The sequence below is a fragment of the Puccinia triticina genome, chromosome 9A (genome assembly GCF_026914185.1).
Source record: "Puccinia triticina chromosome 9A, complete sequence".
NCBI classification, from domain to species: domain Eukaryota; kingdom Fungi; phylum Basidiomycota; class Pucciniomycetes; order Pucciniales; family Pucciniaceae; genus Puccinia; species Puccinia triticina.
The window spans coordinates 1,075,975-1,101,739 of record NC_070566.1 but is presented as its reverse complement, the minus strand read 5'-3'; the positions used below and the strand labels follow the sequence as shown (position 1 = coordinate 1,101,739).

Below are 25,765 nucleotides of genomic sequence, written 5' to 3'. Positions count from 1 at the left end.
AAAACTCACTCGGATGGATCAAGGGCGTGGTATAATGGAATAATCTCAGCTATTCTATTCGCCAAGGCGCCAGTCCCTGTCGCCGCACTTTCACCTTGCGATTACACGCTTCTGAGCTCCGCACCAGCCATGTACCTCTTTGTTCGCGGCCCTGGGCACTTATAATCTCATACTTGGGTCGGGCGAGGCTGTTCTAATTACTGTCAGGACAATTTGGTTGCTGCAGCAGCCCTAGGCCTCGCGTGGTAGCTATTTTTAGTGAATATCAGGCTACCTCTATGAGGCCGGGCACAGGTGGAAAGGATGTTACTTCTTTTGGCGGATTTATCTAAGTGAAGGACAAAGTGAAGTCACGCTGTAAACTAACTTCTGGGACAGTTTTGTCCAAGCAGTTGTTGGACAGACTTTGTCCGACAGCTGCTTGGACAAGACTGTCCGAGCAGTTGACTTCTGCAGTGAGTGGAGTAGCATTACTCTAGTTTGTAACATGAGTATGGGTTCTAAGCCAAAACTCCCCAAAAAGACTCACAGCGTTCTTTCATGAATAAAGGAGGACCGGGCTGAAAATTCTCCTCCTTCCCCCTGTCTGTATGGGTGGATGACATTTGAAAGTTTGGTAGCAAATTCTAGCGCCTTCGCAGCTGTCTCTCATGGGCCCGGAGAAAGGCTACTGAGGTACGGAAGAGAAATGTAAATTGAAAAATTGGGAGACAATAACTGAGAAGAAGTTTAACGATGCAATGAGTGCTCATGTCCGCATCATCAATAGTTGTCACTCCGCACATCGCGGGATTTTCCCCAAAACCCCTTGAAGGTACAAATATGAAATTATGGAGATGTGGAACTGAGATCAGAAGACCTGGGCTATGATTTTATGGCTGCAAAGGTTCCGCATATGTGATTTAAGGTTCTATGCTACCAGCATTAGTCAGGGCAGATAGTGCCGGAATCCTAAACGGAGGATGATAGAGGTCCTGCACAGAGAGCAATTGAGCTTATGTCGTAGCCATTCCTGAAAAGAAGATGCCAAAAGATGAGAAAATTGGCGGAGGCATGGAAAATGAACTAAAAAGAGAAACTGACTCGCTTTGAGACAAGGGAGATGAAAGTGATGACTAGTGTGACAGGGTAGGCGAATGATGGTGTCATCTGGCTCATAGCCCTGCGAGTATATGACGCATTCGAGTCATGGAGGTTGGTGATTTCAAAGTCTCGCAGGTCGAGAAGGAGAATGATCATGGGTCCTAATCTGAACTGCTCTTCAGCTGCAAAATCTGCTGGAGATTGGGTGGAGGATGCGATATTTGGTCCCTGCGGTGTAGCGTCGTCTGAACTCAATCCATTGGGAACTATTGCACCTGGTTGACCGTCAGGTGGGAAGGTTTCGCTCAACGGAGGCGCTGGCGGGGTAGGCTGGTACTTACCTTGAGGGCCATTAGGGCCCGGAGGTGGTGCTGAACGCTGTTGAGTGGGATTGGTGTTAGGTTCCATTCTTTTTTAATCTGAGTTCTGCCTGAGGATTTGTTGATGAGTCTGGCTGGTGCTGAGGTCTTGGTGATTGTAGTTTTGCCGGTCTGAGGACTTTCTGGTATGAGGCCCAATGGGAGATGATTCTTCTGCTTATATCTATATCTCCAGGCAGCAAGACTGAGCCCTTCAGCGCCACTGAAAGGAAGCTTTTGATGCATGCATCTCTCCTCAGCCAAGCAAAAAGAGTCCTCAGTCAAGCAGAAAGAGCGTCCCTCAGTCAAGCATAAGGAGCGTGGGCAAGACAGACAGTCTTACTCTGATCAACACCCCACATTACCTCTTCCCTAGAAAATCCGGTGCTCTTGTGAGCCGTCAAATATGATGCTATGATTTCTGATCAGCGCTCCCTCTCCGAGAATTGGCGCATGTGACGAGTGCTGTAAAAGCAACGGGGATGTTCCTCGGTAAGTGATCCTCCTTCGGAAGAACCATTTAAAGTGTAGTGTAATGGGACAAGAAATCCATGTTCACATTTCAATTCTACTGGATATCAACCGGATCAAACGCGATAATGCTTTTCCATTTAATCCGGATGAGAACAAAACCACCACCTGCAGTATAATAATAGCATTTATTTGGAAAGGAGCAGTGGAGCAGAGAACATAGGTCGGCGATGGTATATGAGACCGGACCTAGTCGACGCTTGATCAGGGGCAGACCGAGCTACTATGTGGGAATCACTCGCTGAGAGTGAGAAGCGCATGCCTATTACACGTATCTTCGTTACGGAGAACCAGAGGCTCTCCACAAGGGCGAGAATCCGGACAGCCAGACAAGTCGATGGCTAGGTCGTTCACGAGCAGGACGTCTCGGGATAGCGCGCCCGAAATGATGTCTAGTCTACACAACAAGGCATGGTTCCAATGATCCATCGATGGCTGGATAGGTCTAGAAACCCACCTCGGCCCATGACAGTGCACGTCGCAAACATCATGTGGAAAGAAGTGACTGGAGGTTCAAGTCCGACGGAATGGTCATCAAGATAAATACGTTTGAGACATCGACGATCACGCCCCGCCCCGATCCATGCCCTACGTTTTGCATATATACCAGTTACCAGGAGGGTGAATATGAAAGCAGTTGATGTGGGTAAGGAGGTATCGTACGCGTCATGTGCTTTTTAAACGGAATGATTTTTACGACCACCCCGCGGGGCCTCGAACATGGCCGAAGCATCACGGAGGCCGAGCCCCCGAAGGGGGTAGCGGTCGACCCGGGTCCCAAGATTGCTCCTGAGTTATCTCTTTCTTGTTTGTTACCGGGAGCGCCAGCGGGAGGTGGGTGGAGTCCATGGTGGCCGCCCAGCCCCGCCGTATGAGCGCCCTACAGGCGAGACACGTGACAGAGAACTGTTTACAGCGTCACGTAATACGACCTGGTAGAAAGGGGGCGCATACAGGGCGGAAGGGGAAGTCGAGGACAAGCCTGACCCTACCCAGGAGCTCCCGTCCTCTTTCTTCCCCCCAGAGGCCTCACTCGGATCCTCATCCTTCCCGCTTTCCCCACCGTCTTCCATCCGGAAATCCCCAGCTCCATAACCCTCCTTAGAGCCCAGATTTTCGGATTCAAACTCAAACTATCCCTTATTTCACACCCTCCATCAACCAACTTCCGCGAATCCAAACAACCATAACTCTAAACCACCCTTACCTAACTCAATTTTCAAACATCCAAAAACCCACAATCTCCAAACATTTCCATCAACCTGCAACCTTCCTCCAAAAAAAAAAAAAAAAAAAAAAAAAAAAAACTCCTCATCTACGATCCCCCTTTTCCACAACTCCTTCTCGTCACAACACCCCCCCCCCCCCCCACCAACCAAAACCCCAAAGCAATGTCAGATTTAAACATCCAAGACACCTCGGACAGCGTGAGAGCCGCAGCTCAAAACCCCCAACCACAGGGCGAGCAAAGCCAACCGGCCCACCAAATTCCTCCCCAAGAGCCAGGCGCGAATACGAGCACACCAAACTTGTCGTCACAAACCTCCGGAGTCCAACCCAAAGCCCCGAAGGCCCCTAAGACGACCAAACCAGTCACCCGGGCAGCGTCAAAGAACAACCCACCCGGGCAACAGGCGGACCAGGAAGCTGGGGAACCCTTGAGAGAGACCCTCAAAGATCCCGACATCGCGGAGATACTCGCAGACCCTAGCGGTAAGCAAAGAGCTCAATACAAGCGTTTAAGTCAAAGGAAGCTGATCAAAAAAAAAAAAAAGAGAAATCTGTAGTACCAAAACGTCCCGAGAAGAGCTTAATCGTGAACGATTCTGATTCGGAAGAAGACAAAGATTGCGAAACCCGAACGTTCCTAATGGCACGTCTGATGAAAGCCGAGAAAGCGGGCGATGAAGCCGCAATAGATCGATACTCCAAGATGTATGAGGCAGTCTTAGCGGACAAAAAGAAGAAGACGAAGATAGCAGTGGATAACGACATCCAAGTCGTATTCCAATCACCCGTCATCCCTCAGAAAAGACCGTCGGTGGCTGAAGAAGCAACACAAGTACGCAACGTGAAATTTATCGTCGGCCGCTCCAACTCTCACGACGACGGCGGGTTTACCCCATATTTCCACAAGTTGCTCCTAGAGTGCAAAGGACCGCTACCCCTCACCATTTTCAATCGCGAATGGCAAGAGAAAGCTCTAATCCACCATTCCCAGAACCGACCTAAAACGGACGAAACGGCCGCAGAGAAGGGACTCCGCTACCACGGCCTCCCGGTCCCGGACGAATTCTCGCAGTCGTTCACAGACTGGACCCTAAACCACCGATGCTTCCACTTAACCATGAAAGACAGGTACAACTACCCAGTACTTGCAGACTGGATACTAGCGCACAAGGGCCACTGCGACCGTCTCCACAGGAAACACGGTTTCATGGTAGCTCTCAGGTACGACATACAGATCAGAAACAACGCCTTTGCGTTTAGGGTGGAAGTCAACGGCGAAGAGTCCTTCTCCGATATCTCTAAGTTCAAGCAGGAAACAGCTGATGAAGCAATATCCCTTTGCCGAGACTTCAACGAGGTTGGCCTTCAAGAGAATCCCTACGCTATCGGAGAAGGCCGAGTGGGCGGAGACCCACTGAAAGGAATCCGACCCCACAAACCATCCAGGGCCAACCACCAAACCCAACCAAACCCACCAAAGACCAAGACGAGTCAGAAGCAATCGGCCAATGAGACACCGTCTTCTTCACACGGCCCATCTTCCTCCCAGCTAAACCGGAACAAGGCAGAGGCCCTCCCGGCAGCGGGTACAAAGGGAACAATTTCAATCCCAATCACACCGGCGGTAGTGTGCGCCACAAAAACCGTGACCAGTAAGTTACGACCACCTTTCGCATTTGATCCCTTTCCCCCCCCACCATCGTCCACTCCTCCTGATCCAGCCACCCTTACCTTCTTTCAAATCCTCCCCCCCCGTCCGTAACCAAAACAGAACCGCACCGTTCTAAAGGAAACCATTGAACCAGGATCCCTTCCTTTGTCTTCCTCAGTCTTCCCGCCTCCCTAGTTCATCTCATTCTTGTTTCTCCCACCCTTTCCTCCTCTCGGCGTATCCGCCTTCCCCAGATTGTTATTTCCAAATGATTTTGAGAAATAAAAATGTTAGGCAAAAAATTCTAATGAGTAACCTCTCCGGTACACCCTTAGGGATTACGGAGCGGGAGAGAGCCCCATTGAGACACCAATGCACATCGAAGAGCTAGAAACGCTTCAGACCAGGCCCAGGTGGCCCATCAAAGTGTCGTGTGAAATGAATATAGGAGAGTGGGAGGAATCCTTAAGGAAAGCAAACCTGCTTGAAGAGTACGCGGACGTGATCCACGGTTTCCGCAACGGTTTCCACCAGGGGATCCCAGAGCACAACCTAGGCCCAGGATTGACCCACTACACCCCTCCGAACCATCAAAGCGCTCTACTCGCCAGAGAGAAGATCGAGGCCACGATAGCTAAAGAAATCGAAGCAGGCCGCATGTTCGGACCGTTCTCTCACAAGGAACTGATGGAGAGATACGATTTTTTCAGAACAAACCCCCTGGGAGCCGCAGTAAACGGAGACGGAACCATCAGGCCCATCAACGACCTGTCATTTCCCAGGAACGTACCGGAGATACCGTCCGTAAACTCATTTGTAGACAAGTTAGACTACCTTACGACCTGGGATGATTTCGAAACAACGTCACGCTTCTTCCGACGCCAAAGCCAACCCCTACTCCTAGCCATCTTCGACTGGGAGAAAGCTTATCGCCAAATTCCAACGGCCAAGAGCCAATGGCGATACCTAATGGTCAAGGACTTCAACGGAGGAATCCTAATTGACACCAGGATAGCTTTCGGAGGAGTAGCCGGGTGCGGCTCATTTGGGAGACCAGCGGATGCCTGGAAAGACTTGATGAAGAAAGAATTTGACTTAGTTGAAGTCTTCCGTTGGGTAGACGACAACCTCTTCATCAAAACCAAGCAATCAGTAGTCGAAATGGACCAAATAGTGAGCCGATCGGAGCAGCTTGGGGTGAAAACAAACGCCACAAAATTTTCTCCCTTCAAAGAAGAACAAAAGTACATCGGATTCGTTTGGAACGCAACCAGGAAAACGGTACGACTACCCGACGACAAAAAGTACCAACGGGTACAACAAGTTAAAGCATTCTTAATCCCTGATGCGGAATTCTCGTTCGGCCAGGTAGAGCAGCTCGCAGGCCGTCTCAACCACGTCTCCTATATCCTACCGCAACTCCGCTGCTATCTGAACAGCTTGTACAGATGGATGAACAATTGGAAATGCAAACACACAGATCGTACCCTTCCCAAAGACGCCCGAACGGACCTCGAGTACTGGCTCACAACCCTCCTCCAGTACAAAGAAACCCGCATGATCCAAAACCCCGACCCAGTCGAAATCGGGTGGGTGGGCGACGCATCTACTAGCTTCGGAATAAGAATCCTCATCGGCAAGAGATGGGCCCAATTCCAACTGGCGGAAAACTGGAACAAAGGCCCAGAACCCAAACGGGATATCGCGTGGCTGGAAACAGTAGCGATAAGGCTCGGTCTAATTGCGCTAAAACAGATGAACATCCGACCGGGGAAGACCCTCATCGTCTGGACCGACAATACAACCACAGAGACGGTCATACGCCAACGGAAATCCCGACACCCAGCGGTCAACGAAGAGTGGAAACTCATACAGAAGACCCTGGTGGAAATGGAAATTGATATTGTGTCGAAACGTGTCACCTCCGCCGAGAACGCAGCTGACGCCTTATCGAGAGGAGACAGATCAGGTCACGACGCAAGGTATCAGATAGCAGTGGTAGTCCCTTGGGACCTAGAATTCAGACTTTTCCAAGTGTAACAAGTTGTACCTAGCCCTAGTTTCTAACTTGTCTCGAATCATGTCTCCCCCCAATGTTCCTCTTCGTTTGCAATTTAAATAGACCACTGTATGCTCCAACTGAGATAGTCTGACTCCCAACCGGAGAAAGACCCTTCCCTCCGAGAATCATGAACTCAGCAGAAGACCCCCCCAACCTGACCGCCTTAATCAGGAAAGGCTCTGGACCAAGAGACATAACCTCGGACGACAAACACTTTCTCCTCGGGTACCGATGGAACACCCTATCTTGTTACAATTCAGCCGTAAAGAAGTACCTGAAGTTCGCACAGACAACAGGACGAATTCCTTTCTCCCTACCCCTCTCGGAAAAGGACATTTACGAGTTCTGCTGCTGGGCAGGAAGAACCTTCGAGTCACCTAAGCCCCAAGAGGTATCCTCCGTCACTTTGGCGAAGTACATCGCGGGAATACAAATGTGGCACACTCTTCACGACGCGAAATACCCCCAAGACACAAAAAATAAGGTCGCCGTACTCCTCAGGTCATCAGCATACGTTGACGCAGAATCCGCCCTTAGACCCAGGAAGAAGGCCGTAATGATAAGGCACCTGGTCATGCTCACCACCGCCTGGATCAAAGGAACAGAGTTCCAGAAGGCTCTGCTGGACCTTTGTATCGTGGCATTCTGGGGACTCGCTCGTTTAGGCGAACTAACCTACAACGACAGGACCGGGACCCTCCGCCGCTCTGCTTCCGTCATGGTTAGCGACGCGACCATCTGGGAATCGTTACCCAGGAAAAGAGCGGTCGTCAGCATCAGAGGAGCCAAAACGGCCGGCCCCGGAATTACACAAGAGCTAAACCTGAACTCCATCGATCTGATGCTCTGCCCGATCCTAGCCTTGGAAAGAAGAATCCAGAATGCGAACGGCCAAGACACCTCACTTTTCGGCTACTGGGAATCGGGGAAACGCGTACACCTCACCAAATCAGACGCCTGCCGTGCCCTGACTCAATTTTGGATGTCGAAGGGGTGCTCCGGGATCTCAGGACATTCATTCAGGGTCGGAGGAACATCTTTCAGACACTCCACGGGAGCATCCAAAGAAGAACTCTGCGCATTAGGGAGGTGGACCTCAGACTGCTACCGACTATACATCCGAACTTATTCGAAAGAAGAGGATGAAGATAGCAGTAACATATTGCGCGAGCTCAAGAGATGCTGGAAGAAGTAGTAACCTGTAGTGTAGATTGTCCCCACAATACAACTACCTCACTTGGCCCTCAGAAGGTCTCATAACCCGAGCAGAATCTATCGGCGCCCGGCTCTGGAACTACGTCCCAGAGAAATGGGTCTAGCGCCTCTGCCCCCGCACCCTCGGGTGCCTTTCTGCTCCGGGAGGCTCCGGTCTGCTGACGTCTCCTCCCTTGGGAGCTTCTCCCTGTGCTTTCCTCCCTCCCGGAGGACCACAGGAGAGGAATGACCAAGTCAGCGGATCGGGGGAAGATACCTCCCCCCGACCCTCACACGGGCGTCTTGGGAGACCACTCCCTGGTCTTCGGGACGCCCCCAATGTAAGCAGTCTGGAAGGGAATAGACCTGAACAGAATCCTGTGTCTACCGGCCGCTGGCACCGCGAAAGCGAGCGCCTGAGAAGCGGACCGGTCACGCTCACCGCGCGCGAGAGCTATCACGCAGCAGCTGCGGGAGACCCCCCCTGCGCTCAGGGATACTCTTCAAGCGCGACTTCCCCGCGGCGTCCAGGCCAGGAATGGACCGAAATAAACTTACAAAATAGCACCTGTTTTTGGATCAGATGGACCAAGGCAGTAAATGGCTGCATTGTGAATTATGTCAAACATTGCTGTTATTTCTTTCGTCAAGAGCTATCAATCCTTTCATACATCTGATAATAAGTTGAAAGATAGAGACACAGTTCTGGGGGTTAATCAAAAGAGATATGTCTTAAAGATATAACTAACTCAAAATGGTGTTGTTGATGATGTTGCTGTGCGGGGGGGTAGGAAGTAATAGATAGATGGAGGTACATACAAAAATACAAAAAGAGACACATAAATTATAAACTACATGATAGAGTCAGAGAAATAAAAACTAAGACTATGGAGAGAGAGCGAGAGAAAGAAATGATAGAATCTATTGAAATCATGCGCGCGGCAGGCCGCGGAACGAAAAAAAAGAAAAAAAAAACGCAGGATAGGGCGGGATAATTTTGGTGCAGGAAAAAAAGGAGGATGCCCGAGAGGAGGAAGATTTACGATGTAGCGGAGGAGGGCGGCGGGGGCGGGTGTGATGGCTCTCGCGGCTCGATCTTCAGGCTGCGCTGGTAGAGCTCATCCGCCGAATCCTGGTAGCTCATCAGGTTGCTCATCGAGAGGCGGATATAGGCTGCGATTTGCGGGACTTCGGAGAAGTTGAAGGGCGCTTGAAAGCGCTCGATCTCGTTCATGATTTTCGTCATTTTCTTTTACCGGAAAGAAAGACAGCATTAGTCTTGTATGTCGGATGGAACTTGGATAGCGATTGTCGAGACTCTCACCTGATATTTGTCGAAGTTGATCAACTGCACCCCCGGTAGATCAGGCGAAGCACGATGGGTGGGATTGCCCTCATGACAGAAAGTCATGTCGGTCAAGTAGACGCCCAGGAAGGGTATGCATGGGGTGCGCGCGTGGCGGAGGGTGGCGCGGTACTCGGCGTAGTTCCGCTGGTGGCTCACCGCCTTGTTCATGTTCTCGAACTGCACCCGGGCCTTGTTCCCCACGCCTTCCCAGGTCCGCTTCAGTCGCAGAATCGTCGACGAGTTAAGCGCACTCATCACCGACATCAGTGCGTTGTAGTTCTGTATCTCCAGTAGTTTCTGGATATCCTCGGGAAGGTAGAGAAGAGATAGATAAGCTATCGGCTTGGGAGCTGGATGCATGGAGATAGAAGAAAATGAACTCCACTCACCGCGCCCAACTTAATCAAAAACTTCAGGATCTGTGTTCGCTTCCGAAGATCATCTTCATTCAGGATAGTTTCAGTGAACCAGCCGGTCATCTTAGTGCTCATAGCGCTCATAGCGCGCACGTTGACGGCCGCGCCGGATTTTTTATTGAAGAGTTGGCCGATGACCTCTTCGGGCTTGATAGCGAGATAGATCTTGGACTCCATCAGGGTAATCTGGCGGGCGAGCTCGATGGGATCGAAGTCGGAAAGCTGGAGGGCCGAGGGCGTGAAGCTGGAGGCCCGGAACTGGGACATCACCGCCTTGGAGATGATCGGCGATGGGCAGGCCGTCTTCCCGTAGCTGTCCTCCTTGCCGGCGCCCAAGACTTGCTTGGCCTTGGTCCGCGTCTGCAGCCCTGCGGGTTGGATCCCCAGTTGACTCTCCTTCATCCGCTTTTGAATCAAGTCAACCAATCGCTCGGCTGGGACCGGTAAGGCCGTCGATAGCTGGCTGTTGGCCCACCGCATGATCACCGGTAGGACAATCTCATCAGTCTCCATTCGCCAATGAAGCTCCAGCCAGCTCTTCATCACGTTGTACACTCGTAGCCGGATGGGCGTAACCCTCGAGCTAATGTTGGAAGGATCACTCGGAGTAACTGGGGTATTCAGTTCAAAAGTTAATGAAAACCGGGCAATCAATGCGTTCGAGAATTCAACTGATGTCGTGAACAGTCTGAAAGTCATGAAGAATGAATGAAAGAAGGTGGCTTCGACCGGTGTGTCATGAGAGGTCATCCGACCAACTAAGCCACGAAGAGTGCCTCCGATGACTTGGCCGTCAGTGTTGAGCAGCAGCTCCTTCTGCCAGGAATCCGGGTTTTGTGAGCCTGACATTCCAGTAGGGATTTGAAGGGGTGCTAGAGTCAGAGCTTTTGGATTTGGCCGCTGCGCTGGGGTAGGGCGCCTGTCGGGGACCTGAATTGGATCATCTTCAGGATGAGAGACACTAGTCGAAGTGGCCGGAGAAGATTCGCGGGAATAGCGACCATCCGATGAGTTGGCCGGTGAGGGCGAGGCGCGTACGAATTCAATGCCATCCGATGAGCTGAGCGTCGACAGACTGGGACTCGTACTGGGCGCTGGTGTGCCTTTCTTCGCCGCTTCTGTGGTCTGTGTCAGGAACGAGGTGTCGGGGGTATACAGCGAGTCAGCGTCACTGGCCGCGCTTGGCTCCATCGACCTAGCCTCGAGTGTGAGCGAGTTCTTCCAATCTTGCGAAACGGCGCTCCAATTGGCCTGGCTTTCGGCCTCGAATGGATTCCGAGTGAAGGCTAGGGCACTCGCCTTCCGTCCAAGCATCGACAAGGTGTGGCGAGATCTCATGGAGAGCGATCCGCTAGCTTCAGCGTATGAGCTTGAGCTGAAGCAAGAGTTGAACGAGGGACGCTTGGACGAAAGCTCAAATTCTGCATAGCCTGGATCCATCCTTGCCAGACAGTTCGACACAGCGTCCATGCAGTTGTTGGTGGCCCGAAGAACAGCAGTGGCAGCCGAGAGTAACGAGTCCGCTTCCTCATCCTCCACTGGTGTGATGGGGGTGGCCTGGGGAGATGAGGATGTCGCTACGCGGGTGGAAGTGACGAGACCAGTTGTCGAGACGTAGAGTGACTCACGGGCTACACCCAGCGGGAGCTCACCCTTAGCCTGCTGTTGCGCACGTACTACGGCATTTTTCGACACGCACTCGACCATCACCAGCATCTCGCATACGTTCTCGATCACGTCCCGGGTCATGTCGATCAAGTGGGCATGGCTGCTCGGGTGGGCAGTCGAGGAGTGGAAGTGCGCGTGACCGATGAAAACGGCTACAGTCGAAAGCACTTGGTCGTGAGCCTTCTCAATCAGATCTCGGATGTAAGTCGTAGAGACAGGAGTGACGACAGCGGATGATGGAGTGGAGATAGTGGATTGCACCGAAGTTATCGAGTCCAGTCGACGGTGTTGGATCATAGACAAAACTTTGCTGGACTTGATTGACGGAGTGCCTTTGCTGGAATTGATTGACGGGGTGCCCTTACTGGACTTGATTGAAGGGGTACCCTTGAGTGATTCGTAAGAAGAGAAGTGGGCCAAGGTTCCGACACTTTTGCAGGGGCGTATCAACCGGGGAGCCTCCACCTCGTTAGGATGTGGCGGATGCGGCGAGGACAGGGACATGGAGCGTTGCCCATTGGCCATGGCCAGGCTTTCTGAGGGTTTGGGAGGGCTTTGAGTATTCGAGCTAAGACCACAGCACTTGGCAATGCGTAGAAATTCACGGACGTCGGAAAGGACTTGATCGGCAAGCCTCAGAAGGGTCTGTTTTGCTTCGTGCTTGCCAGACTGAGATTGCAAGGGATGATTGATTGTCGGTGAAGGAGAGGGAGTGATCTCGCGAGCCTGCTCGACCAGGGATGACAGAGCAGACAGGAGCTGCTTCCGGGCGCGACTGAGATTGGGATAGAGGCGTAAAGCAGGGGCGTGACGGCCCAAACATCCTATGGAGTTGAGCGCGGCTCGAACGGCTGAGATAATGTTGGCGGTGGCCGGTTGGACGTCGAAAGTAGGATTCTTGCGAGCTTCGGAATGTAGAATGCGGATGGCAAGGGCGATTGGCTCCCATACTGAACTGTTGTCATTTGATTCGGATGGGGACGGCTGATTTGTAGAGGCCAGGGTCGAGCTACTTGCGGCGCGAGAATGGGTAGGGTTGAGGTCGGGTAATGTCGAGTTCAATGACAGCAGGGGTGAATCAAGGAAGATGTCGGTGGCGGTGGCAATCGACGAAGCGAAAGAAGCTGCTGATGGCCGCTGGAACACAGGGGGAATTGAGGGTAAGGATTGTGTCTCTTGCTAATGAAACAATGATAATGGTATATAGAGAGGACTCACTCGGACATGTGTTGATTTCTGGGTGAGCTCGAAGCTGGCAATATTCGAGGTAGGGATCGGGCTGACGTAGTTACTTGGGAACCAGCCGCGTCTGATGGGCAGGAAGCGAGTGTTTGAGGAGAGGTTGGCAGGTTTTGTCATTGATGTCTGGATCATCTCGCCATCCCACCAGCCTGACTGATCACGATTGACGACGCGTATCACCTGTCCAGCCTTGAAAGATAAGCAGCGGTTAGTCGAGGGCGCTGTTGCCGGGAAATCATATAATGCTAGGACGAGGTCGTCGGCGGTGGAAGGGGCTGGCGGGGAGATCTTGGAGAGGCTCCTAGCTGACGGAGAGCCTGGAATGGCAGCCATTTGATTACGGGAAAGTAGCAGCAAAGAGGGCAAAAAGGATTGTTGATGATAGTTGGAAGGGGAAGGGGAGTAGGGACAGGAAAGAAAATCAAGGGCGGTAGTCTAACTGCAGATGGTGACGAGCGCCGGGGACGGGGACAAGGCAACAAAAGAAGAAGAAAAAAGACAGATGAAAACTGCTGGTTGGGCACGCGAAAGCAATTGCGGCCGTGCGTGGGTATGAGCTGATGGAGACAGGGCAGGGCGCAATGGGCGGGTTGAGCGATGGAAGTGGGGAGGTCGGATTGGCTATCAGACCAGGCGTGGGCTGCGAGCTTCAAAAAAAAAAAGCAGAAGCAGACAGAAAGCTGGTGTGAAGGAATCAAGCCAAGCGGGATTCTGGGATCGAAGTAAGGAGTGAGGATCGGATATGCCGGCGAGATGGGGAGCCAAGTGTTGAGGATTCTTGGGCGCTGGTGTTGAAAATTGCAGGGCTACATGCCATCCTTGGGATGCGCGGCTGTAATGCCGAGGGGCTGCTGGGGGGAGATTCCTTTATAAATAAGAATGCTCTTGCCGGCCAGGCTATGGCGAGTGGCCAAGCAGCGATCTGGCTGTTACTTCATGAGCTGAAGCGAGGGAAATTGTGGAAGTGTGATTGATGAAATAACAACCATTGCGAGTGTTAAGGGGACTAACAAATTGTCGCGATAGGAACCGAGTGGGATGGCGGCTGCGGCAGTCGAGTGCCACTGTCTATCGATTTGGATACCCGAATCAACGCAAATTGGTCAACACGGCACCTCCAAAATGTGTCCGTCTGGCCACCAGGGATGAGTTGAACCCGTACGGCCAGAGAGAGAAGAACTAACCATGAGAATGGACGTGGCTCCGACTGGATTCCGAAGAGAGGTTGGAGTCCGGACCAGCCACAGGAAAGCCAGCGAACCTTGCAAGCCACTCCTCCCAGCTTGTTAGCCAAGGCTCATGTGGGACACCATAAAGGCAACTGTTTTACATATTTACATACACATTTAAACAGCGTGCCATGCCTCCGACTATAATCGGCTGATCAGTGGAGGAGGACGCTAGTCGGATGCATGTATCCCACCGGCCGCAGCTGGCCGATAAGGGCGCCCCGATGGCGACACAATACTCAAGTGCAAAAACTACAATATGTGTCCAGACTGTCCTTCAGATGACGGGCCATCTTCACAGGAAGCAGCAGGAGCCCGATCTCTCCAGTCCTGTGTTGTGTGGGGCATGGCATGGCATAGGACTCGTCTAATCTTCCAATCCAAGGAATTTGAGCGAGTATCATCTCGTGGATTTACGGCAGTCCTCGTCCTCACTCACCATCCCACTCCGGCTCCTGCAAGTCTGCATACACTTGAACCCAGCAGCCGGCCGAGCCATCCGGCTCCAGGAGATGTCCTGACTCCTGGGGGATGCCTATCACAGACCGACATGTCCCAGACAGTTGTCTGACTCTGGCCAACAAACGGACCCCACCAGCGTCACTGGGGGTTGTGATGGCTGCGAATGCCGCGTGGGCAGCAGGGCAACTGCCACGCTACGAGTTCACGACCGGGGCTGCCCGGAGTGCAATCAAGTACCCCAGCGAGAAGAGAAGATGGATTGGTCCGGTCTGGTCTGGAGAGCACAAGGGATGGAGAATCCAAGCAAAAGCAGACCCATCACCTGAGCAGGGAGAACCAGTCCCCCCTTGTCCGGAAAAAACTTTGCATCACCTCACTACTCGTTTCAAGCGCCAAGTTATTAATCCATTACAATCCCAATTATTATAATCATCCCGGTATCCTCTAATACCACCCTCACGCTCGTTCACACCTGCCCGCCTCAACATGACCTGCACCTGACTGCCGCCTGGAGCGGCCTCATCACCCTTTCATCGATTTCTTGTCCATCTTCATTGTAATCACAACTTTCTCGCCAGAAAAGCGCATCTAAAATAACCCATCCATCTTTTGTGCTCTGACGACCCAGCCGCCAGGAGAGTGCCGACATCCTCAGATTAGAAATGTCTCGACGCGCCTCACGACAGCGCCGTGCTAAGTTGGGAGCTAGGGCGGTCCCCCAAACAGTCTCCCAACTTACCGGCGGGCTCCCCTCAACCTCCTTCTTCACGCCCAACAACAGACCATTACCAGACCCAGCAAGCAATAATCCCCAGCCTGCAACAGTCCCTCAAGCCCAGAACGACAACACTCAGGCCGCACCAGCACCTACCAATCCTCGACCTCCGACGCCCACAGCTCCGCCATCCCTACCACCACCACCTCCGACACCGCCGCCGCCATCACCCCCTCCGACACCCTCACCGACCAATGTACCAGCGACTCGCCCGACTCCCTCCCTCCCCATCCCTTTGCCGCACACAAACGCGACCTCTGATCCAAGCCTTCACATACCGGCGGCCAATAACAGCCAGGTCTTGGCTGGAAGCACGTCTCCCAATGGCAAAAACCCCCCAATCAGCTCCCCGCAACAACTATCTGCTGCTCCCGAACCTACCAACAAATCCGTTGCAAATCTTTCTTCAGCAGCCTTAGTCCACAACACCCTCCCGCCCAACTTAATCGAAGCCATTGTCGTGGTCACAGTCGCTTTGGCTTTGATCTTGGGCGGGATTTTCTACTACTGCTTTAAGATCAAACGGAGGGAGAAAAGAGTGACTCATGAAGGCGCATCGCCGTCCTCGGAGCCCGACTCAGAATCCAAAGAGAGCCGGACATATAACAATCTGAACTCTCTGACACGTTCCGGATCCACCTCTTCCTCATCGCACCGGGTCCTCAACTGGCCCATCGACAAAAAGACAATCAAGGTGAAGAAGAAAACCCAGAGCATCATCAGCTTCGGGCCTGGTCCGGAACCAGAGGCCCCCGGATATCCCAGCAGCGTAGCTACTCTCACCGACGACCCTCGACACTATCTCGAAAAACATGAGTTCTCTGATCAGACATTTAATTCAAGCACCAATCCGTACGGGCCGTCCAAGCAACCAACCCAGTAAGCTCGCAGCACAGATCCCAAGATGGCTCATAAGCGCGTAGAGACTGAGACATTTCTTTTGTAGACCAACTGAATACAATGCAGCCGACGAGATCTCGCACATCCCGATAAGCTACGAAGCCAAGCCGCCGAAAGCGCGCCCTGCGGCACCGCGAGACGAGCCCCCGTCGGAGCAGGAGCCAATCGGGCGTCCTACAGACCCTGCCCATCTGGTGCACAAGAAGGCAAGCACGAAGCGTTACAACCGGATCTCGAAGGCCGCCCGTAAACTCGTCCCCGCCCGGCTCATCACCGGCGTCGGCATCGGCAAATCTCCCCCGCCGATGCCCGTCCATGGCCATCCTCCCAAGAGCCAGCATCATCAGCCTTCCCCTCCTTCTAAACCTCTCCCAAATAACAAAGCCTCCGTTTATCCTGATGATAACTATCCTACAAATTACAGCTACTATCAGACATAATCCAATTCAATCATTTTCAACTAACTAAATTTTCCTTTTTATTTTTCTCTCTACTTTCATTGACCATACTTTTCTTTGTTTGCTTACTTTTTTTTCTCTTCTATTTATATTTTCATGTACAAATTTGAGATTTTTAACAAAAAAATAATGTGTTTTTATTGCATGAGAATTGTTACCTATCAGAATACACAGTGATTCTCAAACCAATTCTGACTCTCTTTTTATGAACGTAACTCGATGCATTTTTTTAGGATTAGTTTGATTTATTGTGCTTCTTTTTTGTTTTGGGTTATTGACCATTGTCACACCACAATAAATTATGGGTCTTGACTAACTGACTCCCAACAATTTGACTTCTGACTCCCAGAAGTTGCTGACATCCAGAGGACCGTATTTGGACGTCTGCCCCGGGTCCACCAGACCAAAAATTGACCCGGGGTGATTTTGGGAGTTGGAAGTCAAATTGAAAATATTATTTGGGAGTTGGATCCTCAATTTTCCAAACATTGGCAAAATAAAAATAAAATTTACAAGGGTAAAAAATTTCCCTGAAGAGCACATGGCAAGCTGTATGGAATCAGCACACCTCAGGAAAGGGGTGTGCTACTGTGCACCCATTTTGGCAGGTGTCTTACTAAGGATCACCACCAAAACCTTACCCAGTGCCCCAAAGGGTCTCAATCTTTACAGCACACATAATAACCTCTGAAAACAATTTTTTGATCTGCATGACATTAGAAAACCTCATGAAGGGGGGTGTGCTGCTGCACACCCATTTTGGCAGGTGTCCTACTAAGGAACACAACCAAAGCCTTATTCACATCACAATTATGTGCATTTGTCAGTTGCAGCAGCAATTGCATAAGTAAGTACATACAAATCACTGGCCCAATGGCCGGCGCAGGCTGGACATTGAGGGGAGTACATAGTACATATACACCCCTTGATGGCCAGACAAACGGGCCATTGAGAGGAGTACAGACTCCCCTTGATGGTTGGCACTGACTGGTCATTGAGAGGAGTACACACTCCCCTTGACGGTTGGCGCAGGCGCCAAAGGCAACTGGTCCAGTGGTCATTGAGAGGAGTACACAACACTCCCCTCAATAGTTGGCACCAACTGGTCATTGAGAGGAGTACACACTTCCCTCAATGGCCAGTGGCAGATGCTACTGGTCATCAAGAGGAGTCCACACTCCCCTTGATGGCTGGACTGCACCTCCTCCAACACCCAACACAAATGACCAGCCCCATTGAGGTACTGTGTACATTAATCCCCTTGATGACCGGTCAGCACCGGCCATTGAGCTGACCAGTCAACAAGAGGAACACACACCCTAGAGATTTTTGATTTGCATCCGCTGCAGGTATCCGCTATCTGTTGGCGGGTGCGGGTGCAGAAGAGGAAAAAGCCGGCGGGTACCTGGGTAATTCATTCCACACCCGCCCGCACCCGCACACCTCTTTGACCGGAAGGCCTGATCCTTCCGGTTGCCAAGGGTTTACAGCCTTGGCAGCCAGAAAAACCTGCCTGGTCGCCGAGAACATCCAACCTCATTGACCACGAGGGACTCCTTCTGGTCGCCCATGCTTCATCTTGGCGACCAGAAGGAAAGAAACCCTCCCGGTTGCACAGGTTCTAAAACCTCTGCGACCAGAAGGATATTATCCTGATCACAAAGGTTATACGGCCTCGGCGACCAAGATGAAATCCTCCTGGTTGCAGAGGTTAGAAAACTTTGGCGTGCAACAAGAAGGCAACCTCCTGTTCGCAGAGGTTACCTCGGCGACCAGAAGGAATCCTCCTGGTCGCCAAAGTTACTGGAGGGTGCCCGCAAATACCCAAACAGGTACCGGTTTTTGCTATCTTGACACCTGCATGATGTCATCTGTCAACTGTCAGACTGCAGCCCCTATTACACTAGTCTGCATGCACCCGCATAAGCCTGCATCAAGTGTGCATAACACTGCATGACACTGCATGACATGTGCATAGCACAATGTAATGAGTGCAGCTGATGAGGTAAAGTATATGTAAATGGTAGACAAGCTATCAGAGTGGTTCATGTAAAGGATTACATGTCCTGGGTAAGTGTGGTTCATGTAACGGATTACATGACCTGAGTATGGTGTTTGTGTGTGTGTAACCAACTGATGGTGTCTTGAAGGGGTTGTAACTTGTGATCCAGAGGTGTGTAGGGTGTGTTGTCCATGGTGTCCTGTGTAGTTTTGGCTGTAGAATCCAGTGGTGCTGCCATATTGTGTGATTTGAGAGTGTACATATGAGAAAAAAAGGAAATTTTTGAAATTGGCTAGATGGGTAACCATAAAGCATACCACAGCAGGCAGGATTTGGGGGTGACACATGGCATCAAAGTGTTGCTGCACCCAACAACGGGTAGGTACAGTACATTTATTGGTAACGTACCAATATTGTAATGATTTTTCACTTGTTAATGTTAGCATTAACCGTAACAGAAGTGGGTTACAATATTGCACACCCAGGAATTTCTTTCTTTGAAGTCTGCTACAATATATTCCCGCCCAGAGGGGCAGACATTGGACATTATACTAGCCAGAGGAGGCCATTTGCCCCTCTTTATCTTGTTATCAAGCAGTTAGCATGTTACGTAACTAGTAACACGAGTAACACATCAAAAAATTCTGGTGCGTTACAATACAGGCCTGGGCTTAAAACTGGCTTTTACTGATAATGCTAATGTCTGAGGGTAGTAATGGCAAGAGTTACACTAGGCAGATAGTGGTGGTTATTATAGCGTATTGTAACTACCCATTGCTGCTGCAGGCAAATGTTGTGTGGGGTTTGAATCCCACTGAATTGTCAGATGTGGCTGCAGACTGCATCAACAGCAAGATGCCCGTGGTGTAAACTCATTATCCAAATGCTAATATGTTACAAAACTTAGCAGGTACGTTATCCAAAAACACAAAAAATAAAAAATAAAAAAGGTTATGTTACATTTCATTACCAAAAAAAGTTATGTTACTCAAATGTAACATTTGGATAAATAAAAAAAACTATGGTATCCAAAAGGGCCCTGTAATGTACTGCAATGCAACTGCCCACCCTTGCCGAAAATTTGTAGAGTGAATTTTCATCACTTTTTAGTGGGTGTTCTACCACCCAAACAGTTGCTTATGTGAAATTCCCTCCCACCACTTCCCACCAAATCTCCCCCATAGCTCCCCCGAATGGAGGGAGTGACTTTGATAAGTTAGATCCCAGTTGCCCAAAAGGGCCCTGTAATGTACTGTAATGCAACTGTCCACCCTTGCCTCAACTCTCAATAATGGGAGGGACAGCTTTGAAGCTGCAGGCTGGAAAATTTGTAGAGTGAATTTCCATCACTTTTTAGTGGGTTCTCTCCCACCCAAACAGTTGCTTTATGTGTAATTCCCTCCCCCCACTTCCCAAATCCCAATGGTGGGCCGCTATGCTACGCCAAAAAATGAGCTAACAGCAGATTACGCGGCCCTTTCCACAGCATTGAACCACTTAAACTGGTGAGAATATTCTAGGAGCCTCCCTGATCAAAATGGTCCAGCAGGACCATTGCATCAGGGAGTCAGTACATACTGGTTACCAGATGCAGAGCCAAAATTCCATCTTGAGGACAGTTCAGGTAACATGGTCTGTTTTGCAGCATTCAACTGCTTGCCTTGTGTGGATTGAACTATAAGCCTCCCTGAGGGGTCAGTCAATTAAGGCTGCAAAATTCAGGGAGTTTGGAAAATCCTGTTGCCAGCTGCGCTGCTGTAATTGGCAGTTAGCTGATTTCTAGCGCAGTGTAGCGGCCTACCATTGTGAATCCCACCAAATCTCCCCCATAGCTCCCCAAATGGAGGGAGTGACTTTGATAAGTTAGATCCCAGTTGCCCGCAAGCTTAACCAAACCTCTCAAGGAGGGAAGGAGAGGCTCATAAGGACTAAATTCAGATTCTTGGCCTGAGGCTGACAGGGGGTTTTGAAGAAAATCAGGAACTTTGCATTTACATTTATTTTATAATTAGCTCTACTATTCTACTCCAAATTCCAGCTGTCCATGTTGTAGCCCTTGATATCAGCTATCTTCATTTTTTCAAGTATTTTCAATCAATTTTGGCTGCTCAGCTGCCATTCTTGCTAAGGCTGTTCCTGGACAATTCAATGGACCCATTGCTTGGGCACAAGTTCTCACAGTTTTGGCCTCACAAGACCTCCCAAGGCGTCTTACTTCCAAGTGACAAGGATACAAGTTTGATGGGGTGCATGTATGGTGTTCAAAATTGCATATGTCACGGTTTACATAAAATCATAAAGCCAATTTTGGCTGGGAGATGTCAGCGTGCATAAAACTTCAAGTGACATCTCCCAGCCAAAATTGCAGTTTATGATTTTATGTAAAAAATCTTATGCAATTTTGGACACCATAATTATGGTGTTCAAAATTGCATATGTCACGGTTTACATAAAATCATAAAGCCAATTTTGGCTGGGAGATGTCAGCGTGCATAAAACTTAAAGTGACATCTCCCAGCCAAAATTGCAGTTTATGATTTTATGTAAAAAAATCTTATGCAATTTTGAACACCATAAATGGTAACATGTGCAAAGAGAAGCTGATTCTAATGGTACCGGAGGCTGTGAAGAATCTGTGAAGTTCGAGTTGCCCGGTAGTGCATGTTCGGGAATCCTCACCGGCCAGTACTCCCCGGCTCTACATACCCGACCCGTGTGTCGCGGCCGGGGTCGATGTATGTGACCATCCCCTGTTTAGTTTTATCTACATAAATATTTGTCCAGATCTCCATCCAGCTCGACATCCACGATGGCCAGCGCTCCTGTCCAAAGCAAACTGACGGCTTTCTTGAACCATCCTGCGGGTTCAGTACCTCCCTTATCTCTCGGTCTCCCTTCCTCAAAAGACCCTTTATTTTTTCTTGTCGATCGATCGAGTTGACGGCTCAAGCTGACGCATTTCTTGTGTTATTTTGAATCCCCATTTTGTTTACAGGTCCCAAGTCAGTTTATCTCCCTCGCTGTGGTCCAAATAACTGATGTTGAAAGTGATCTTTCGAAAATACAAATCTCCTCTCTTTTGTTGGGGGCGGATTTTGCATGGACTTGAACAAACCCGGTATGCGATGCTAGAACGATTTTCTTTTGGGCGCCGATGTTCAAGTGGGGACTTGTGATAGCTGGAGTGAAAGATCTTAGCAGACCAGCTGAGAAACTATCGTTATCCCAAAACATCGGTAAGCTTATACACCTCCAAGGCGCAATTTCTCTCAGTCAACCCCAATAGCTTATGTTTGAATGTATGCGTTTTTCAAGCTTTATCGGCAACAGGATTGATTTGGATACGATACTCATTTGTGGTAGGTAAAAAAGACAAAAAAGACCCCTGGCCAGAGAGATTAATTGAAGCAAATCAATGAACAATGGCGCGCGAGAGGAGAGTGTATTGTCGAGAGAAACGAAATATCTAACGAACACCCTGTTTGAACTTGGCTCCGGTGATGATCATTAACAGATAACTCCCATCAACTATTCGCTGGCTAGTGTGAACACCTTCGTCGCGGCTACTGGGCTAGCACAGCTATACCGTATTTGGGAGTCAGTAACCCCTCTTTATCACTTTCCCTTTCCGGATGATCAATCATTCACCTCTTGTACCCGTCTCTTTTTTTAGCTATCGCAGGAATACCCCGTCGGCCGTACAAAGCTGATCATATCAATCTACATATAACTAAAGAAATAGGCCCCTGGAGCCAAACAAACACCTACAATTCCTGACATGCAATGTAACGCCGGCGTCGGGATACAATGTAACGCCGCGTCGATGCCCGACAATTTATATCAACCCAGTCCGTTCAATCAATCTGCTTAAACGGACTGGGTGAGACATCAATAACCAAGTGTATTCAAGCAATTTACTTGAACGGGCTCTCAATTCTACTGTGGCACTTGAACAAGTCACAAGTCTATGACACTGTTGCATATACAACGGGTGCACTAAAATTTGTCGGATAGGGATGGAAAAGACTTCCTGGTTTTTTGAAATATTATGCCAAACTTTAGGCAATTCACTGTGAAAAAAACTCAAGAAACTGCTGCCAGTTGAAATGCAATATTACAAAGGCGCCTTTGTAATATTGCATGTCAACTGGCAGCAGCTTCTTGAGTTTTTTTTCACAGTGATTGTTGGGGAAAATAATCGCCAAACCCTTTTGCAAATATTTCCTCACAAATTTATTGCAAACCAGAGATTAATAGCGGATAAAAGAGAGAGGGGAAGAGGGGGAAATCAGTTGTCATTTTCTTTCACCATAGACAGGAGGCACCCAGTGAAGATGAAAGTAAAATAGGTGCAGAATAAATACATGTAAAAGGGTTTTCATTTCCAGTAGGAAAATCTGCAAAGGAAGGTGAGAGGGTGACAGCTGATTTGTATTTAAATATTTACATGGTTGGTTACTGCTGTCTTAGGTGTTAGTCAAAAGGGAAGCTTATCAATCTGTGATACACTCGGCCCTTTGGGGACTGCTCTCAGCCTACTCACATGTGTCATTGGAAAGCTTGCTTGAGTGCAAAAGGGGGTTTCAAAGTTGAAATCAGGTTGCACAGGAACTTGTGCAGGTACAATTTCCAGGAAAGAATTTCACTGCCAAAAACACCAACCTGGGGGCTTTAGTTTGAACACCCCCAAATGCAAAAGATTCCTGATCTTGCATCAGGAGTTTCCAACCTGGAGAATCTTAGATAGAAACAACTTTTTTCCATAACAGGTTATCTCCCGGAGTCCAGAGTCAGACAGACCGGTCCTTCAGACCAAATGACCAGTACATATTGGACCCGGGTACCACACTGCTTTCTGGCCAATCTCAGGTACCTAGTACCACACCTGGCACAGCCTGGGGGGTACCAAAGGTACCGCCTGTGCTATCTTTGGGTGTGGCAGAATCCTTTTTCCTCCATCCAGCATTTTGCCATCACTTACAGTAATCTGGAAGGCAAACAAGCCAGTGTTTGCTGGGAGGGACTCCTCCTAGCAAGTAAGCCAGTGTTTTCTGGGAGGGAATCCTCCTCTTTGACCAGAGCCCTCTGGTCAAGGAGGAATACACACCTCTGGATGGAGCTCTGGTCAAGGAGGAGTTCACACCTCTGACTGGAGGAATTGATCTGTCTGGTTGGAGGCATCTAGAACACCTCTTTGACCAGAGGAATTCCTCTGGTCAAAGTGGTAGGTCCACCCAGAGAGCTGGATATGTGTCCAGCTTGCCGGGTGGAACTCCCTTGCCAATCTGCAGCTCACCAAAATGACTCATCCCTTGCCAAGATGGATACAAAATATCCAGCTTTCTGGGAGGAGTCTTCTCAGCAATCTGGATATGTGTATATCCAGCTCAGATAGGGAGATCTCATGGCAAGCTGGGCAAATCCAGCTCCCTTGGAGGATTTCTATTTGCAATCTGGATACATATGTATCCAGCTCGGCGAGGGCAGTCCTCTCCAGCTCATCAAGAGGTCCCTTGGTGGCTGCAAGCTGGATAAATATGTACTAGAGAACTTGCGGAGAAACTCTTCAAGTCCTTGGAACTGGATCTGTGTAAATTCTGTGCTGTGGTTCCCTAACTCTGAATATGGGTACCTGGCTTTTGGCTAATCTATGTGATTTTCAACCTGAAGTTTGTTCTGAACGTAGTATCTGTTGTATTTATGGTTGTTGCCCGTCTGCTTTGGGGGTACCCACGGGAGAAGGGTCAGGCTTTCCCAAAGTGGCCAGGCAGTCCAGCCCTGGGGATGGAACATTCCATATATCTGGTTGTAGTGGGCTACGGGTGTACTGGACAGTAGTACATAACCTTCCTGTACACTCAGGACTGTGAGGAGTACATACACATAGACTCCTGCCTGACACAGGAGGTGCACATGCTCCCTATGACAAATTGGGGCTTGGCCCGGCGTTGCAGCCTGTACAACTAGTACAATCTCTCTTTTTTGTCCTCCTTGCCACAGGAGCTTAGCACCCCTTGTTTTGTTCTCTTGGCCACCATTGCAACGGTGTATCCGCTGCGCTACGCTAAAAAAAGCGGCCTTTTAGCGTAGCGCAGCAGTTGACCGCTACGTGACCAGACCAAAAAGCAATAGCGCAGCGAGAACACCGCTGCGCTAATCGCTACGCGCAGCAATTGTCCGCTACCCTCCCAGGGCCATTAGCGAAAGCAAAAATTTGCTACGCTACCCACTAAATTAGCGTATAGCGGAACAGTTTTATGTTCTAAACATGTTTTTATGTATGTTAAACCCTTTTTCCTTTTTTTTTTTTTGATCCCACATGGCATAGAGAAAAGCGGTGCTGACCGCTACGTGATCGCTTCTTTTGTGCGCTATTTTTTTTTTTTTTTCCGGGAAAATCAAAAAGCGCGTAGCGCAGCAATCTTCCCGTTGCGTGTAGCGCGTAGCGCAGCAACCCAAAAATTTGCTGCGCTAACCGCTTTGCTACGCTATATGCAGCGCAGCGGATACACCATTGACCATTGGCATATAAGGTGTCTCTCCTAACATTCTCCTCAGTTCTATAGTCCTTTCTCTGCCTCAAAATCCAAAGATTAGGTTCCTCATCATTTTTCTGTACTCACGCAATTTGCCTCTAAATCCCATCAGCTGATTTTGCCTCACTCACCAATCACATCTGATACATCCGCTAAGTATCAATCACACATTGCCAGCCAGGGTGAGCCCCTTGTCCCTCAGTAAACTGATTGCTTGCATGCCTTGAGGCTGACACAAATCATAGTACAAAGTGCCTCGTGTGGTTTGACCGCCTTCAAGCACTCCTTCTCCGCTACATAAATTTTGGGTCTTGATTAATCAACTACCTAAGGCTATATTTTGACTTCCAACTACCAAACGGCGTGTACATTGGGAGGACCGCTCCTCAATGTTGCATACAGGCTGTGGGGACCAAATATTTACCCGGGTGCATTTTGGTAGTCAGAAGTCAAAAATGAAAATGCCAAAAGGTAGTTGGAAATATATTTTGGCAAAAATGGCAAAAATTAAAAAAAGAAACTCCTCACTGTGTCGTCCAAGCCCCTCCAAAATTTTACAGATGGAAGAAATCCTTCTCCACATGACATGGTGATTTGCATGGAATTAGAACTACCCAGG

The 25,765-nt window shown here is 49.7% G+C and overlaps 4 protein-coding genes across 4 annotated transcripts; 2 read left to right on the top strand and 2 right to left on the bottom strand.

The window, feature by feature from the left end:
* Positions 1-902: 902 nt before the first annotated feature.
* PtA15_9A116 (uncharacterized protein) lies at positions 903-1,491 on the bottom strand (the record flags this gene model as incomplete). The annotated part of the gene is made up of 2 exons (XM_053172291.1): positions 903-974; positions 1,084-1,491. The coding sequence occupies 2 exons, from the start codon at positions 1,489-1,491 to the stop codon at positions 903-905; spliced, it is 480 nt and encodes a 159-aa protein (XP_053023546.1).
* A 1,150-nt stretch (positions 1,492-2,641) lies between these two features.
* Positions 2,642-3,163, top strand: PtA15_9A115 (uncharacterized protein; the record flags this gene model as incomplete). The annotated part of the gene is made up of 2 exons (XM_053172290.1): positions 2,642-2,766; positions 2,998-3,163. The coding sequence occupies 2 exons, from the start codon at positions 2,642-2,644 to the stop codon at positions 3,161-3,163; spliced, it is 291 nt and encodes a 96-aa protein (XP_053023545.1).
* Positions 3,164-9,149: 5,986 nt separating this feature from the next.
* On the bottom strand, positions 9,150-13,117 carry PtA15_9A114 (uncharacterized protein; the record flags this gene model as incomplete). Its single annotated transcript, XM_053172289.1, has 4 exons — positions 9,150-9,359; positions 9,435-9,755; positions 9,848-12,679; positions 12,761-13,117. 4 exons carry the CDS (start codon positions 13,115-13,117, stop codon positions 9,150-9,152), a joined length of 3,720 nt encoding a protein of 1,239 aa, XP_053023544.1.
* An 852-nt stretch (positions 13,118-13,969) lies between these two features.
* On the top strand, positions 13,970-16,590 carry PtA15_9A113 (uncharacterized protein; the record flags this gene model as incomplete). Its single annotated transcript, XM_053172288.1, has 3 exons — positions 13,970-14,008; positions 15,963-16,129; positions 16,197-16,590. 3 exons carry the CDS (start codon positions 13,970-13,972, stop codon positions 16,588-16,590), a joined length of 600 nt encoding a protein of 199 aa, XP_053023543.1.
* Positions 16,591-25,765: the final 9,175 nt, after the last annotated feature.